General features: G+C 47.3%; 1 protein-coding gene across 1 annotated transcript in view; it reads left to right on the top strand.

The window, feature by feature from the left end:
* SLFN11 (schlafen family member 11) overlaps nt 1–16,294 on the top strand; it is a 139,134-nt gene that overhangs the window by 3,711 nt on the left and 119,129 nt on the right. The window contains exon 2 of the mRNA XM_056556731.1: nt 13,374–13,551. Within this exon, the coding sequence (XP_056412706.1) occupies nt 13,430–13,551 (122 nt within the window). The 5' untranslated portion in view covers nt 13,374–13,429. The remainder of the gene's footprint in view (nt 1–13,373; nt 13,552–16,294) is intronic.

Genomic DNA, 16,294 nt, shown 5'->3' with positions numbered 1-16,294 from the left:
TTATAAAGGTTTCCAACCCGAATTTGTTGTATTGTTGTGGATTTTTTCCCGACAGCTCAGAGGAGTTGGAAACCAAAACCAACAAAACCCACGTGCGACAAACAGGATGCGACATAATAATAAATACCAGGGGAAAAAAGCAGTTGGGTAAGAAAGCAACATAGAATTACAACCCGATTTTCTTAGTAAATGAGGGCCATTGTGTGTATGATGTCTAAGTGTGATATGTGTATGTAATGTATAATGTGTGTATGATGTCTGCCTGTGTGTGATGTGTATGTAATGTATGATGTGTGTATGATGTCTAAGTGTGATGTGTGTATGTATATAATGTATGATGTGTGTATGATGTCTAAGTGTGATGTGTGTATATGTAATGTATGATGTGGGGTGGGCAGCGGCGGGTGTATGTATGATGTGTGCATATGTATGGTGTGAGTGTATGTGTGTATGTAATGTATGATGTGTGTATGATGTCTGTCTGTGTGTGATGTGTATGTAATGTATAATGTGTGATGTGTATGTAATGTATAATGTGTGATGTGTATGTAATGTATAATGTGTGTATGATGTCTATGTGTGATGTGTATGTAATGTATGATGTGTGTATGATGTCTGTCTGTGTGTGATGTGTATGTAATGTATAATGTGTGTATGATGTCTGTCTCTGTGTGATGTGTGTATGTATGTAATGTATGATGTGTGGGGGGGCAGCGGTGGGTGTATGTATGATGTGTGCATATGTATGGTGTATATGTATGGTGTGAGTGTATGTGTGTATGTAATGTATGATGTGGGGGGGGGCAGTGGCGGGTGTGTGTGTATGTATGATATGGGGACAGTGGCTGATGCATGTATGATATGTGTATGCATGAATGTTTTGTATAGGAGCGGACTGTCACGTCGGGCATTAGGGCAGTTGTGCCATCTAATTTTATTTATTTTTAGTGGCACCCGCACTAAATTACACCCCCAGAATCCCCCCCTTCATACTCATCCGACGACCAAGAGCCCCACGGATGCACGCAAACACACCCGAACCAAAACTACAACTCCCAGCATGTTGGACCATAACCTAAACTGTAGAACTATAAAGTGTAACATGCTGGGAGTTGTAGTTTTGGTTCGGGTCAGCTGCAGAGCTATAGGCTGCATCAGGGCATGCTGGGAGTTGTAGTTACTAACTGTAATTCCCAGTATTCCCTGACACAGATTATGGCTCTGCAGCTGGCACAAACTAAAACTACAACTCCCAACATGTTACACAATAACCTTAACTGTCCTACTATACAGTGAAATATGCTGCAACACCCACACAACCATAGGCTGTATCAGGGCATGCTGGGAGTTGTAGTTATCTAGTAACTAAATGCAACTTCCAGCATTTTCTGACACAAAATGCAGCACATAAACTGGAGAAGCAGACCCCCCTCCCCCAGTAACACATAAGTCCCTATTGAGACTGAAAAATAGTGATTAAAATATTTTAAAAAGTGCGTATATATGTGAATAAGCCCCTTTCCTAATAAAAGTTTCCTATTTTCTTTAAATAAAAATTATGTACAAAAATAAACATAAGTGGTATCGCTGCATGTGGAAATGTCCAGACTATTAAAATATAATGTTAATTAAACCGTACGGTGAACGGTGTAAATGTAAATAATAGTCCAGAATTGCTCATTTTTGGTCACTTCATATTAGAAATTTTTCATGGTGATCAAAAAGTTACATGTAGACTTTTCTGGGCTCGGGTGTAAGAGGAGCTACAGCTCTCCGGCCGCTAATAGTCTGGCATGCTGTGATCTCCTATTAAACCATTCGATCACCGCTGTCAGCAGTGACTAAAGGAATCTCATATCCATCCCTGGTGGTCTAGTGGGGGGGGGGGGGGGGGGGTGGGGAAATCAGACTACTTTGGTTGAAATTATTTTATCTACCAGGACAAGTGGATTTTCTTGAGGGACAAGTAGATTGTGTTCAGCTTTAGTCCCTTGGACAAGTAGTTTTTTATAAAATTTCCACAGCCCTGCACCCACATGTGAGAATACTACAAACAGTACACCCCCTAGGGAAGGTGTATAGGGTGAAGTGGAGATTTGGAACAGACGGGTGTTCCCTTCATTTATTTTCCAGGAATGGATTAAGTGTACTATGGGGGGAAGAAAATTGCAATTTTAGTACTGATATGCCAATTATTTTCCTAGAATGATGACCCAGAGTACAGCCAAAAGTAAAAATTATGCCCGCCCCAAACCCTATACTCTGAATCATCATTCTGGGAAGGGGATGTGTGGGGCCGTCCCTATTCTGTTACCTCAAATGCGCAACCCGCTCAGGTGGAGAGAGAGAGCGTTGCGCATTTGAGGCAACTGCAAACCTCCAATGCTGTTGACTCTGTGTCCCATGACCCATTTTTTAGGGGGAAGAAAAAAAATATATTGGGGTATTTGGGAGGGGGGGGGGGGGGGGGAGTAGGGTATTTTGGTATAACATTTGGAAGTCAATGTACCCTGGACTGGTACATTGGAGCCGAATTCTGGGGAATGAAAATTAGGGCCAAGGATGGAAAATTTAGTACTCCATGGAAGTGTGATACTCCCTGAAGCAGCCTATGCAGAGGCCCGGATTATCTGGGCAAGTGTCACACTGAGTGGTGGTGTCCCTCCGTCTCCCCTTCCTGTGACACACTCTGCATTTCTTCTGGGTTCGTCCCGACCTTCTAGTGTTGGGGATCACACCAGGAAAGTGTTGGCCCGGGACGATCCGGGGACCTAAAGTTCCAGAGGTGCTCTGACCCGCTCCTTGGCGGTCACCAAAAATGAGGGCCTTTAGAACTACCTCTTGGAACTCCAGGTATGTCCCTGTGTTGCCAGCGTTCTGGTACAGTATAAAAGAGTTGTACATGGCAACCTGTACCATGTAGACCGCAACCTTTTTATACCATACACGTGTTTTCCGCATGGCATTATATGGCTTGAGGACTTGATCAGAAAGATCAATTCCCCCCATATACTGATTGTAGTCCAGAATACAATCGGGCTTGAGGACCGGTCCCGCGGTACCTCGCACAGGGACAGGGGTGCTGCCATTCCCATGAATTGTGGTGAGCATAAGGACATCCCTCTTGTCCTTATACCGGATCAACAGGTTCTCATGGGAAAAGGCACGGGACTTGCCCCGGGGGATAGGAGCATGTAGGGGATGGGGCGGAAGGCCTCTTTGATTCTTCTGGACTGTCCCACAAGCGACCGTGGATCTGGCGGCGAGGGATGTGAAGAGAGGGATACTAGTATAAAAGTTATCCACGTAAAGGTGGTAACCTTTATCTAGCAATGGGTGCAAAAGGCCCCAAACGATTTTCCCGCTAACATCCAGAGTGGGGGGACATTCTGGGGGTTCAAAACGGGAATCTCGTCCCTCATACACTATAAACTTGCAAGTGTACCCGAAGGTACTCTCGCAAAGTTTATACATCTTCACGCCATACCGCGCTCGCTTGGTCGGAATGTATTGCCGGAAGCTGAGTCTCCCCTTGAAGCTTATGAGCGACTCATCAATAGAGACCTCCCGCCCCGGGACATAGGCCTCCCAAAATCTGTCCCCGAAGTGATTGATGACCGGCCTGATTTTATACAGGCGGTCATACGCAGGATCAGTTCGGGGGGGGACATGCCGCATTATCAGCATAATGCAAACATCTCCGAATGGCCTCGAACCGGGGACGTGTCATGGCCATACTGTAGAGGGGTGTCTGGTAAAAGACGTTCCCACTCCAATATTGCCTGACACTGTTTTTTTTTTTTAACTATAATCATATGCAGTGCGAGGCCCCAAAAGGTCCTCATTTCGGCTGCATCGACTGGAGTCCAGCTGCCGGGTCTAGCTAAAAATTAGCCCGAATTAGCGGCGACGAACTGTTGGGCGTACAGATTCGTCTGTGTAACCATCAAATTAACAAAGTCGTCACTGAAAAAATGACCGAAAAAGTCCTTTTCAGTGATCCCGGTGATGTTAATTTTGATTCCTGAGTCGCCAACAAACTCAGGAATCACGGGCTCGTGGTCCGCTGGCTCAGCCCAGTCAAGTTCTCCGGTACGAGGTACCAGTGACCTTGGCAGGGGGGCTTCACTAGTATGAGCGCCAGGGGGACTCATACTAGCATGGGGCACAGGGTCAAGGGCAGAGGAGGTTTGCGGCACCGCACGGTGGCATCTCTGCCGCCTTGGTGGCTCATCATCTGAACTAGATGATGAGGAGGACGATGAAATAAGGAAGGTGGGGTCTTCATCGTCCTCTGAGCTGCTCTCGGTGTCGGAGGCAATTAGGTCATATGCCTCCTCCGCCGAGAACACTCTGCGGGCCATTTCCCTACTCTAATGTGGATACGTGTGTGTGTGTGGAAAAACTTTATTGGTGTATGTGCTGCGTGTGGTGTGGTGCGATATTACCTCCCTAACCCTCCCTAGCCTAACTAAACTAAACTAACCCGCCCTAACAGAAAGAAAAAAATATATAAAAAAGGGGACTTTTTTAAAAAGGGGACTTCTAATGCAAAAAAGCCCTGCGCCAAAAAAAAGCGTTTATCTAATCAGTGTTGTGTGCACTGATTAGCGCTTGTGGCGGCAGGGGGCGCAGAAGTCAGTGGGGGGTCCGGCCACTCAGCCCAGAACAGTGGCTGGTGGCTTGTACACAGACCCCCACACAAAAAAAACAAAAAATAAAATAAAAAAACGCTTAACCCCGAAAAAATGCACCCGCCTGAACCCCAAAAAAAAAACGCTGATCAGTGATAAATACCAGACAGGTGGCACAGAACGCCTATGGGTGCAAAAAAAGAACGCGGTAACCGAAAAAAGTGCCTTTACCACCAAAAAAACGCTGATCAGTGATAAATCACTGACAGCGGTGAGGCACGCCGCACACACAGGTACAGTCCGGCCACACAGTACACGCCTGCTACTGGTGGCACGGACCGCCTATGGGTGCAAAAAACACGCTAGAAAACCCGAAAAAAAGCGCCGGCGCCACAAAAAAAAAACGCTGATCAGTACTCCGGGACTGATCAGCGGCGGGTGGGCTTTAACAAACGGTGTCGGACCGCTCTTTTATAACTAAGATGGTCCGCCCACACGCTTAGGAAAAAAAAAAAAAAGATCTGCGGCCAAATAAAAACACTGGCGGCAGACCGCAACGACCCAGCAGGGCTGGGGTCACGCAGCTAAAGGTGCTACGGACCCATGAACACCCACTGAAAATAAATAAATAAATGACTTTTTTTTTTTTTAACCCTAACCTGTCCCTACCTAATCTAAAGCTATCCCTGGGGATTTCTGTGCCAAGGGGCCACAGAAAGGGGGCAAGGGGCACTTTTTTTTTAACTGAGGGGATGGTGGGCAGCACGGGGCTCCGTCCTGCACACCAGATCTCTCTGAAATGGCGGGCAGAACGGAGCAACATGCTCCTAGCCCACCAGATCCCCTCCCATTACATTGTGATTGGTGTGGCCACTTTGGCCACCCAATCACAACTGTACTGAGGGGGGTGGCCAAAATGCCAGCCCCCAGTACAGCATGGATGGTGATTGGTGGTGTATACTACACCACCAGTCACCATCTATATCCGGGTCACGGGGTCACACGTGACCCTGATGACCCGGAACCGCTGCAGAACGCTGGTAAGTAGTTACCGGCGTCCTGCAGCGATCGCCGATATAGGAGGTCCTCCTCCGGCACACTGCCGGGATGTCTGCTGATAGAAATCAGCAGACATCCGGCTCCAATCCCCGCCCGTCTGAATTGGCGAGCGATGCGCTGCGATCGCCGACATGGGGGGTCATCATGACCCCCCTAGGCGATATGCCGGGATGCCTGCTGAACGATTTCAGCAGGCATCCGACTCCGGCGCCCCTCCGGCTAGCGGCGGGGGGCCGGGATATGACAGGATGTACTCAAACGTCCTGAGTCCTTAAAGACTTGGAAAAGGGGCCGTTTGAGTACGTCCTGCGTCCTTAAGGGGTTAAAGGAGTAGTCCAGTGGTGAACAACTTATCCCCTATCCTAAGGATAGGGGATAAGTTGCAGATCGCGGGGGGTCCGACCGCTGGGGCCCCTTGCGATCTCCTGTATGGAGCCCCGACAGCCCGCGGGAAGGGGGCGTGTCGACCTCTGCACGAAGCAGCGGCTGACACGCCCCCTCAATACAACTCTATGGCAGAGCCTAAGCGCTGCCTTCGGCAATCTCCGGCTCTGCCATAGAGATGTATTGAGGGGGCGTGTCGGCCGCCGCTTCGTGCGGGGGTCGACACCCGCTATCTGGCCGGAGAGCCTGGCCCCTGTACAGAGAGATCGCAGGGGGCCCCAGCGGTCGGACCCCCCGCGATCTCAAACTTTTTTTTAATATATCACTCGGTACCTAATCCTGACCATGTACATCTAATTTGTATGTGTCTAGCACTTTTATTTATGGTTTTATTACACTTTTAATTTAGCTCACTAGTCTGAATTCCTCTCAAAGGGAGGGGGCGTGGCCTCGCTGTGCAGGTCTCCGCCCCCTCCCTCTGTATACTGTCTGCTCACATCTCCCCTAGCATTAGCAAAGCTACAACTCCCAGCTTGTCCTCACTGACAGTAGCGGGACACAAGCTGACAGTGGGAGGATTTTTCCTCCAGCTATGAGCCCTGTGCACACAGCTGTCAATCAAGGAAGTGTGTCCATGACAGGTGATGATGCATGGACACAGCAGGACTAGAATGTGACCAGGCGGGGGGGGGGCAGTTGTTTGGCTTTTTCAGTACGAAATACTGAAAATATTCTAATGAAAGCAATTGCAAAACCTACTGGTTTACAACATATCAAAAGTTTTTGTATCTGACAGTGCCCATTTAAATCTGCAGTGCATAAAGTATGTGTGTCAAAACAACCACAAAAGATCACCAGTTAGGCTCACTGATATGTATAACACATAACTTTCACTCATAACTATATATATATATATATATATATATATATATATATATATATATATATGCAAAAGGAAAAATAGCCAGCTCAACAACCTAATACACGGGTGCACACTGCTATGGCAGATACACAGTTTGAAAAAAAAAAAGAGGTTTGCAGCAGCACACATTGGTAAAAAAATTGAGGCTCTTAGTGCACTTTTTGATCAAAACGTGTATTAGGTTGTTTTGCTGGCTATCTTTCTTTTTGCTTGCTTTTACGACTCAGGGGGAATGGCACCCACTTTAGCTGTGCACCCCTCCCCCTCTTTCACAGGTGGAGTTTTAAATTGTTTATGGATCCAGCATGTTACCCAGTCAGAGGCTATATGTCCAGCAGAGATGAGTTGATATCTGAGTGTTAGGCTCAGAATTTGTGTTAGGGTCCCATCCTAAATGAGGCCACCTCCCCGTGGTGGATGGGGGACAGACACGTTTTGATCAAAAAGTGCACTAAGAGCCTCAATTTTTTTGACCAATGTGTGCTGCTGCAAACCTCTTTCTTTTTTGTATAAAATATATATATATATATATATATATATATATATATATTAGCTGAGTACCCGGCGTTGCCCGGTTTTTTCTTCCTAATCCTTGTTGGGCAGGAAAATAAACAAAGAAGGAAGCTTTTGACTTCATATCCCGTCCTCATATATTGTTGTCATGTCCCGGTCCTCATGTCCCGGTCCTCATGTCCCGGTCCTCATGTCCCGGTCCTCATGTCCCGGTCCTCATGTCCCGGTCCTCATGTCCCGGTCCTCATGTCCCGGTCCTCATGTCCCGGTCCTCATGTCCCGGTCCTCATGTCCCGGTCCTCATGTCCCGGTCCTCATGTCCCGGTCCTCATGTCCCGGTCCTCATGTCCCGGTCCTCATGTCCCGGTCCTCATGTCCCATCCTGTAATATGTGTACCAGTTATTGAAATATCTCCAGCCGTACGGAAGTTATGTGGGAACATACATTTCCCATTGATTTGCATGGGACTTTAAACAAAAACCCCGACCCTCACAAATGGGGGTAGTTAAGGGTTAAATTAATTATCCTATATTTTAAGTGGACATATAAGTAACATGTGACCAAGTATTATCGAAATATCTCCAGCCGTTTGGAAGTTATGCAGTAACATATATTTCCCATAGACTTGTATGGGACTTTAAACAAAAACCCCGACCCTGGCAAATGGGGGTGAGTAAGGGTTAAATCACCTATCCTATGTTTGTTGTTGACATATAAGTAACATGTGTGCCAAGTTTCATGTTAATATCTTTAGCCATTTGGACGTGATGCTGGAACATACGCACATATACTGTCGGCCCTTTTCACCCCCTGGTTACCAGGGGGAGAGAAGGGGCAGCGGCACCCATTGCCGGCGCCGCTGCCCCGTTGCCTCCCCCCATCCCCGGTGGCATAATTACCTGTGTCGGGTCCGCGCTGCTGCAGGCCTCCGGCGTGCGTCCCCCGGCGTCGTTGCTATGCGCTGAACGGCGCGGCGCATGACGTCAGTGCGCCGCACCGTGCATAGCAACGACGCTGGGGACGCACGACTGAGGCCTGCAGCAGCGCGGACCCGACTCAGGTAATTATGCCACCGGGGATGGGGGGAGGCAACGGGGCAGCGGCGCCGGCAATGGGTGCCGCTGCCCCTTCTCTCCCCCCTGGCTGTCGGCGCCGGCGATAACCAGGGGGTGAAAAGGGCCGACAGCAGCGCTCTAGACCCCAGGAAAGGCAGGGGGAGAGAAGCGGGCAGCGACGGCCACTCTCCCTCTGCCTTTCCTGGGGGTATATCGGGGTATACACGCGCACACACGCACCCTCATTTTACCATGGATATTTGGGTAAAAAACTTTTTTTACCCAAATATCCTTGGTAAAATGAGGGTGCGTGTTATAGGCCGGTGTGTGGTATACCCCGATAAATACGGTAATTTACAAATCTGTTAAACTTTCTGGCACCAGTTGATTTGGAAAAAAATTGCTTTCCACCATTGTACCCCTTTAATCAACGTTTTATAAAGGGGGCATTTATAAGCAAGTGTGGTGGAAAGTCATTAGCCTGCGTGCTTAAAGGGGTATTCCAGGAAAAAAACTTTTTTATATATATATCAACTGGCTCCAGAAAGTTAAACAGATTTGTAAATTACTTGTTACAGTTGATATATAAAGAGAGTTTTTTTCTGGATAACCCCTTTAACCCCTTAAGGACCAGGCCATTTTATACCTTAAGGACCGGAGCGTTTTTTGCAATTCTGACCACTGTCACTTTAAACATTAATAACTCTGGAATGCTTTTAGTTATCACTCTGATTCCGAGATTGTTTTTTCGTGACATATTGTACTTTAACTTAGTGGTAAAATTTTATGGTAACTTGCATCCTTTCTTGGTGAAAAATCCCAAAATTTGATGAAAAAAATGAAAATTTTGCATTTTTCTAACTTTGAAGCTCTCTGCTTGTAAGGAAAATGGATATTCAAAATATATTTTTTTTGGGTTCACATATACAATATGTCTACTTTATGTTTGCATCATAAAATTTATGAGTTTTTACTTTTGGAAGACACCAGAGGGCTTCAAAGTTCAGTAGCAATTTTGAAATTTTTCACAAAATTTTCAAACTCACTATTTTTCAGGGACCAGTTCAGTTTTGAAGTGGATTTGAAGGGTCTTCATATTAGAAATACCCCATAAAAGACCCCATTATAAAAACTACACCCCCTAAAGTATTCAAAAAAACATTCAGTAAGTGTATTAACCCTTTAGGTGTTTCACAGGAATAGCAGCAAAGTGAAGGAGAAAATTCAAAATCTTCATTTTTTACACTCGCATGTTCTTGTAGACCCAATTTTTGAATTTTTGCAAGGGATAAAAAGGAGAAAATTTTTACTTGTATTTGAAACCCAATTTCTCTCGAGTAAGCACATACCTCATATGTCTATGTTAATTGTTCGGCGGGCCCAGTAGAGGGCTCAGAAGGGAAGGAGCGACAAATGGTTTTTGGGGGGCATGCCGCATTTAGGAAGCCCCTATGGTGCCAGGACAGCAAAAAAAAACACATGGCATACCATTTTGGAAACTAGACCCCTCGGGGAACGTAACAAGGGGTAAAGTGAACCTTAATACCCTACAGGTGATTCACGACTTTTGCATATGTAAAAAAAATATATATTTTTTTTACCTAAAATGCTTGGTTTCCCAAAAATTTTACATTTTTAAAAAGGGTAATAGCAGAAAATACCCCCCAAAATTTGAAGCCCAATTTCTCCCGATACAGAAAACACCTCGCATGGGGGTGAAAAGTGCTCTGCTGGTGCACTACAGGTCTCAGAAGAGAAGGAGTCACATTTGGCTTTTTGAAAGCAAATTTTGCTCTGGGGGCATGCCGCATTTAGGAAGCCCCTATGGTGCCAGGACAGAAAAAAAAAACCACATGGCATACCATTTTGGAAACTAGACCCCTCGGGGAACGTAACAAGGGGTAACGTGAACCTTAATGCCCTACAGGTGTTTCACGACTTTTGCATATGTAAAATAAAAAACATTTTTTTTACCTAAAATGCTTGTTTTCCCAAAATGTTTACATTTTTAAAAAGGGTAATAGCGGAAAATACCCCCCAAAATTTGAAGCCCAATTTCTCCCGATTCAGAAAACACCCCATATGGGTGTGAAAAGTGCTCTGCTGGCGCACTACAGGTCTCAGAAGAGAAGGAGTCACATTTGGCTTTTTGAAAGCGAATTTTGCTCTGGGGGCATGCCGCATTTAGGAAGCCCCTATGGTGCCAGGACAGCAAAAAAAAAACCACATGGCATACCATTTTGGAAACTAGACCCCTCAGGGAACGTAACAAGGGGTAATGTGAACCTTAATACCCTACAGGTGTTTCACGACTTTTGCATATGTAAAAAAATATATATTTTTTTTACCTAAAATGCTTGGTTTCCCAAAATGTTTACAATTTTAAAAAGGGTAATAGCAGAAAATACCCCCCAAAATTTGAAGCCCAATTTCTCCCGAGTACAGCGATACCCCATATGTGGCCCTAAACTGTTGCCTTGAAATACGACAGGGCTCCAAAGTGAGAGCGCCATGCGCATTTGAGGCCTAAATTAGGGACTTGCATAGGGGTGGACATAGGGGTATTCTACGCCAGTGATTCCCAAACAGGGTGCCTCCAGCTGTTGTAAAACTCCCAGCATGCCTGGACAGTCAACGGCTATCTGGCAATACTGGGAGTAGTTGTTTTGCAACAGCTGGAGGCTCCGTTTTGGAAACAGTGGCGTACCAGACGTTTTTCATTTTTATTGGGGAGGGGGGTTGTATAGGGGTATGTGTATATGTAGTGTTTTTTACTTTTTATTTTATTTTGTGTTAGTGTAGTGTAGTGTTTTTAGGGTACAGTCGCACGGGCGGGGGGTTCACAGTAGTTTCTCGCTGGCAGTTTGAGCTACGGCAGAAAATTTGACGCAGCTCAAACTTGCAGCCGGATACTTACTGTAATCCTCCGCCCATGTGAGTGTACCCTGTACGTTCACATTGGGGGGGGGGGGGGGGGGAATCCAGCTGTTGCAAAACTACAACTCCCAGCATGTACGGTCTATCAGTGCATGCTGGGAGTTGTAGTTTTGCAACCGCTGGAGGCTCCGTTTTGGAAACAGTGGCGTACCAGACGTTTTTCATTTTTATTGGGGAGGGGAGGGGGGCTGTGTAGGGGTATGTGTATACGTAGTGTTTTTTACTTTTTATTTTATTGTGTGTTAGTGTAGTGTAATGTTTTTAGGGTACAGTCACACGGGCGGGGGGTTCACAGTAGTTTCTCGCTGGCAGTTTGAGCTGCGGCAGAAATTTTGCCGCACCTCAAACTTGCATCCGGATACTTACTGTAATCCTCCGCCCATGTGAGTGTACCCTGTACATTCACATTGGGGGGGGGGACATCCAGCTGTTGCAAAACTACAACTCCCAGCATGTACGGTCTATCAGTGCATGCTGGGAGTTGTAGTTTTGCAACAGCTGGAGGCACACTGGTTGTGAAACACCGAGTTTGGTAACAAACTCAGTGTTTTGCAACCAGTGTGCCTTCAGCTGTTGCAAAAGCTACAACCCCCAGCATGTACGGACAGCGGAAGGGCATGCTGGGTGTTGTAGTTATGCAGCAGCTGGAGGCATACTACTTTGGCTGGGGATGCTGGGGATTGTAGTTATGCAACAGCTGGAGACACACTGGTTTGCTACTTAACTCAGTGTGCCTTCAGCTGTTGCAAAACTACAACTCTCAGCAGTCACCGACAGCCAACGGGCATGCTGGGAGTTGTAGTTATGCAACCACAAGATGCACCACTACAACTCCCAGCATGCACTTTAGCTGATTGGGCAAGCTGGGAGTTGTAGTTACACAACAGCTGAAGGTACACTTTTCCATAGAAAGAATGTGCCTCCAGCTGTTGCAAAACTACAAGCCCCAGCATTCCCATAAGGGCATGCTGGGAGTTGTGGTGGTCTGCCTCCTGCTGTTGCATAACTACAGCTCCCAGCATGCCCTTTTTGCATGCTGGGAGCTGTTGCTAAGCAACAGCAGGAGGCTGTCACTCACCTCCAACGATCCTCGCTGCACCAGGTCAGTCCCTCGTCGTCTCCGCCGCCGCCGCTGCTCCTGGGGCCCCGATCCCAACAGGGGCGCCGGGGATCGGGGTCCCCAGCACCCGGGGTGCACGTCCCGCACCCGCTGACGTCCTCCAGAAGAGGGGCGGAGCGGGTTGCGGGAGTGACACCCGCAGCAGGCGCCCTGATTGGTCGGCCGGTAATCCGGCCGACGAATCAGGGCGATCGTGAGGTGGCACCAGTGCCACCTCACCCCTGCTGGCTCTGGCTGTTCGGGGCCGTCTCTGATCAGCCAATAATTCCGGGTCACTGGAGACCCGATTGACCCGGAATCCGCCGCAGATCGCTGGACTGAATTGTCCAGCGATCTGCGGCCATCGCCGACATGGGGGGTCATAATGACACCCCTGGGCGATATGCCCCAATGCCTGCTGAACGATTTCAGCAGGCATCGGGGACGGCTCCGCTCCAGATGGTTGCGGGGGGCCGGTAAAACACATGACGTTCTCATACGTCATGTGTCCTTAAGGACTCGGAAATGGAGACGTATGAGAACGTCATGTGTCCTTAAGGGGTTAATATGCATTCTAGAGAAATTCCCTCTGGGATATTCATGTACCTACTAAGCCTGTTTTTTTTTTTATTTTATTTTTTTTAGGTTTTGAATTTTTTTCTCATAGCATAATCAGAAATAAGCAAAAAATCTAAAGTTGTAAGAGCTGTTAGCATGCAACCAACATGTGGCTTTCAATTAGGTTATTAACAGCAGTATAATTTTGCAGATAAACTGATTGAACTGCACAACCACAGTTATTAAAGGGAACCTGTTACATTGAAAATGCAGTTCAATTGGCAGACATCATGTTATAGAGCAGAAGTTCCTCATGTTCCTAAAGGAACATCCACAGCAACCAGCAAGACTTCAGTGACACCAAGCATGCCTAAAGAAAAGAAAATAAGGTATTTTACATATGCATATTCATGTGCACAATTGTTTTAGGGCTACTTACTACACCAGCTGGAGCATTTTTGAAGAGTTAACAACTAATGACAATAATGCTTTAAAATTTTAAAGGAGTACTCTAGTGCAGAGTATTCCTGCCCGGGCTGCAAAATAAATGAAAATGAACCATCACTCACCTCCCTGGGTTCCCGCGGAGCGCCACTACAGCTGATCGGTCCTCCGGTCCATCCTCTTCATACTTCCGGGTGTAACGAAGCATCACATGGCGCTCAGCCTATCGCCAGCCGGCGCGATGTTCTGCCTCGGCTGGCGATAGGCTGAGCGCCATGTGACGCTTCGTTACACCCGGAAGTATGAAGAGGATGGACCGGAGGACCGATCAGCTGTAGTGGCGCTCCGCGGGAACCAGGGAGGTGAGTGATGGTTCATTTTCATTTATTTTGCTGCCCGCGCAGAACGGAGCAGGAATACTCTGCACTAGAGTACTCCTTTAAGTTTCTATCGCCTGCATGTACAGTGCCTTGCAAAAGTATTCAAACCCTCAACCTGGAATTAACATGGACTGTTTAAAGGAAAACTGTCACATATTTTCTCCCGCACTATCCACAGGTATTGGTGGATAGTGCGGGAGACGCTGATTAAAACGAGCCCTTGGTCTGATCCGCGCCGCCGTTCGCCCGCAATTGTAGTTTTAATCTCTGTGTATATACTGCTGTAACTGGCAAAGGCGGTGCTTCTGCGGGCTAACGCACACTGACGTCAGCTCCGCTCATGAATATTCATCCCTCCCTCTGGTTAGGAGCGGCGAAGAGAGGGAGAACAGGAGGGATGAATATTCGTGAGCGGCGCTGACGTCAGTGTCCATTAGCCCTCAGAAGACCTGCCTTTTCCAATTACAGCAGGATATACACAGAGATTAAAACTACAATTGTGGGCGAACGGCGGCGCGGATCAGACCAAGGTAGGGCTTGTTTTAATCAGCGTCTCCCGCACTATCCACCAATACCTGTGGATAGTGCAGGAGAAAATATGCGACAGTTTTCCTTTAAGGATCTGGATCATTTAAATTACAGAACATACCCACAACTTTGAAGATGCTTTTTATTTATTTATTTATTGTGAAGCAGACAACAAATAGGACAAAATAACAGAAAAAGTCACGGTGCACAACTATTCACCCCCCCCAAAGTCAATACTTTGTAGAGCCACCTTTTGTGGCAATCACAGCTCCAACTCGCTTTGGAGAAGTCTCTACGAGCTTGCCACATCTTACCACAGGTAACATTTTTGCCCATTCCTCCTTGCAAAACTGCTCTGGCTCCTAGTTGGATGGTTTGCGCTTGTGAACACAATCTTTAAGTCTGCCCACAGATTTTTGAGTGGCTTGAGATCTGGGCTTTGATTAGGCCATTCCAACACATTTACATGTTTCCCCTTAAACCACTCAAGTGTTGTTTAGTAGTGTTTTTTAGGGTCATTGGGGGAGATTTATCAAAACCTGTCAAGAGGAAAAGTTGGCCATACCAACCAATCATATCGCTTCTTTCATTTTTCAGGCCTCTGAAAAATGAAATAAGAAATCTGATTGGTTGCAATGGGCAACTTTTCCTCAGCACAGGTTTTGATAAATCTCCCCAATTGTCCTGCTGGAAGGTGAACCTCCGTTCTGGCCTCAAATCATGCACAGAGTAGTACAGGTTATGCTTAAAGGGGTACTCTGCCCCTAGACATCTTATCCCCTATCGAAAGGATAGGGGATAAGATGTCAGATCGCAAGGGTCCCGCCGAGATCTCGGCTGCAGTACCCACCTGTTGCAGCTTCCGGAAACGCTGTAGGCTTCGGCTCCCGACCACGGTGACTGGAGATCGTGGCGTCAAGACTCCGCCCCGTGTGACGTCACTCCCCGCCCCTCAATGCAAGCCTATGGGAGGGGGGCGTGACAGCCATCACGCCCCCCCTAGACTTGCATTGAGGGGGAGGGGCATGACTTCAAGATCTCACGTCACCGTGGTCGTGAGGCGTTAGGATGAGAGCCTCCAGCGCTGCCGGAAGCCGCAACAGATGGGTGCTGCAGCCGAGATCCCGGGTCCCCAGCGGCGGGACCCCCGCGATCTGACATCTTATCCCCTATCCTTTCGATAGGGGATAAGATGTCTAGGGGCGGAGTACCCCTTTAAGAATATATCTGTATTTAGCACCATCTATCTTTCCCTCAACTCTGACCAGTTTCCCAGGCCCGGCTGCTGAAGAACATCCCCACAGCATGATGCTGCAACCACCGTGTTTCACTGTGGGATGTCCTTTGGGTGATGTGATGTGATGTGTTGGGTTTGCACCAGACATAGCGTTTTCTTTGATGGCCAAAAAGTTCAACTTTAGTCTCATCAGACCAGAGCACCTTCCTCCATACATTTTGAGAGTCTCACTCATGCCTTTTCGCAAAGTCAAAATGTGCCTGTTTTGTTTTTAGCTGAAAGTAATTGCTTTCTTCTGGCCACTTTGCCATAAAGCCCAACGCTATGGCGCGTATAGCTTGTTGTCATCCGATGTACAGATACTCCAGTCTCTGCTGTAGAGCTCTGCAGCTCCTCCAGGGTTACCTGAGGTCTCTGTGCTGCCTCTCTGATTAATGCCCTCTTTACCCGGTCCCTGGCTTTTGGCGGGTGACCGTCTCTTGGCAGGTTTGCTCTTTTGCCATGTTCTTTCCATTTGGTTATGATAGATTTGAAGGTGCTCCT

The sequence above is a fragment of the Hyla sarda genome, chromosome 2, assembly GCF_029499605.1.
Source record: "Hyla sarda isolate aHylSar1 chromosome 2, aHylSar1.hap1, whole genome shotgun sequence".
NCBI lineage: Eukaryota > Metazoa > Chordata > Amphibia > Anura > Hylidae > Hyla > Hyla sarda.
Note: the sequence above shows the minus strand (reverse complement) of the source record. Positions and strands in the feature narration are given on the sequence as shown.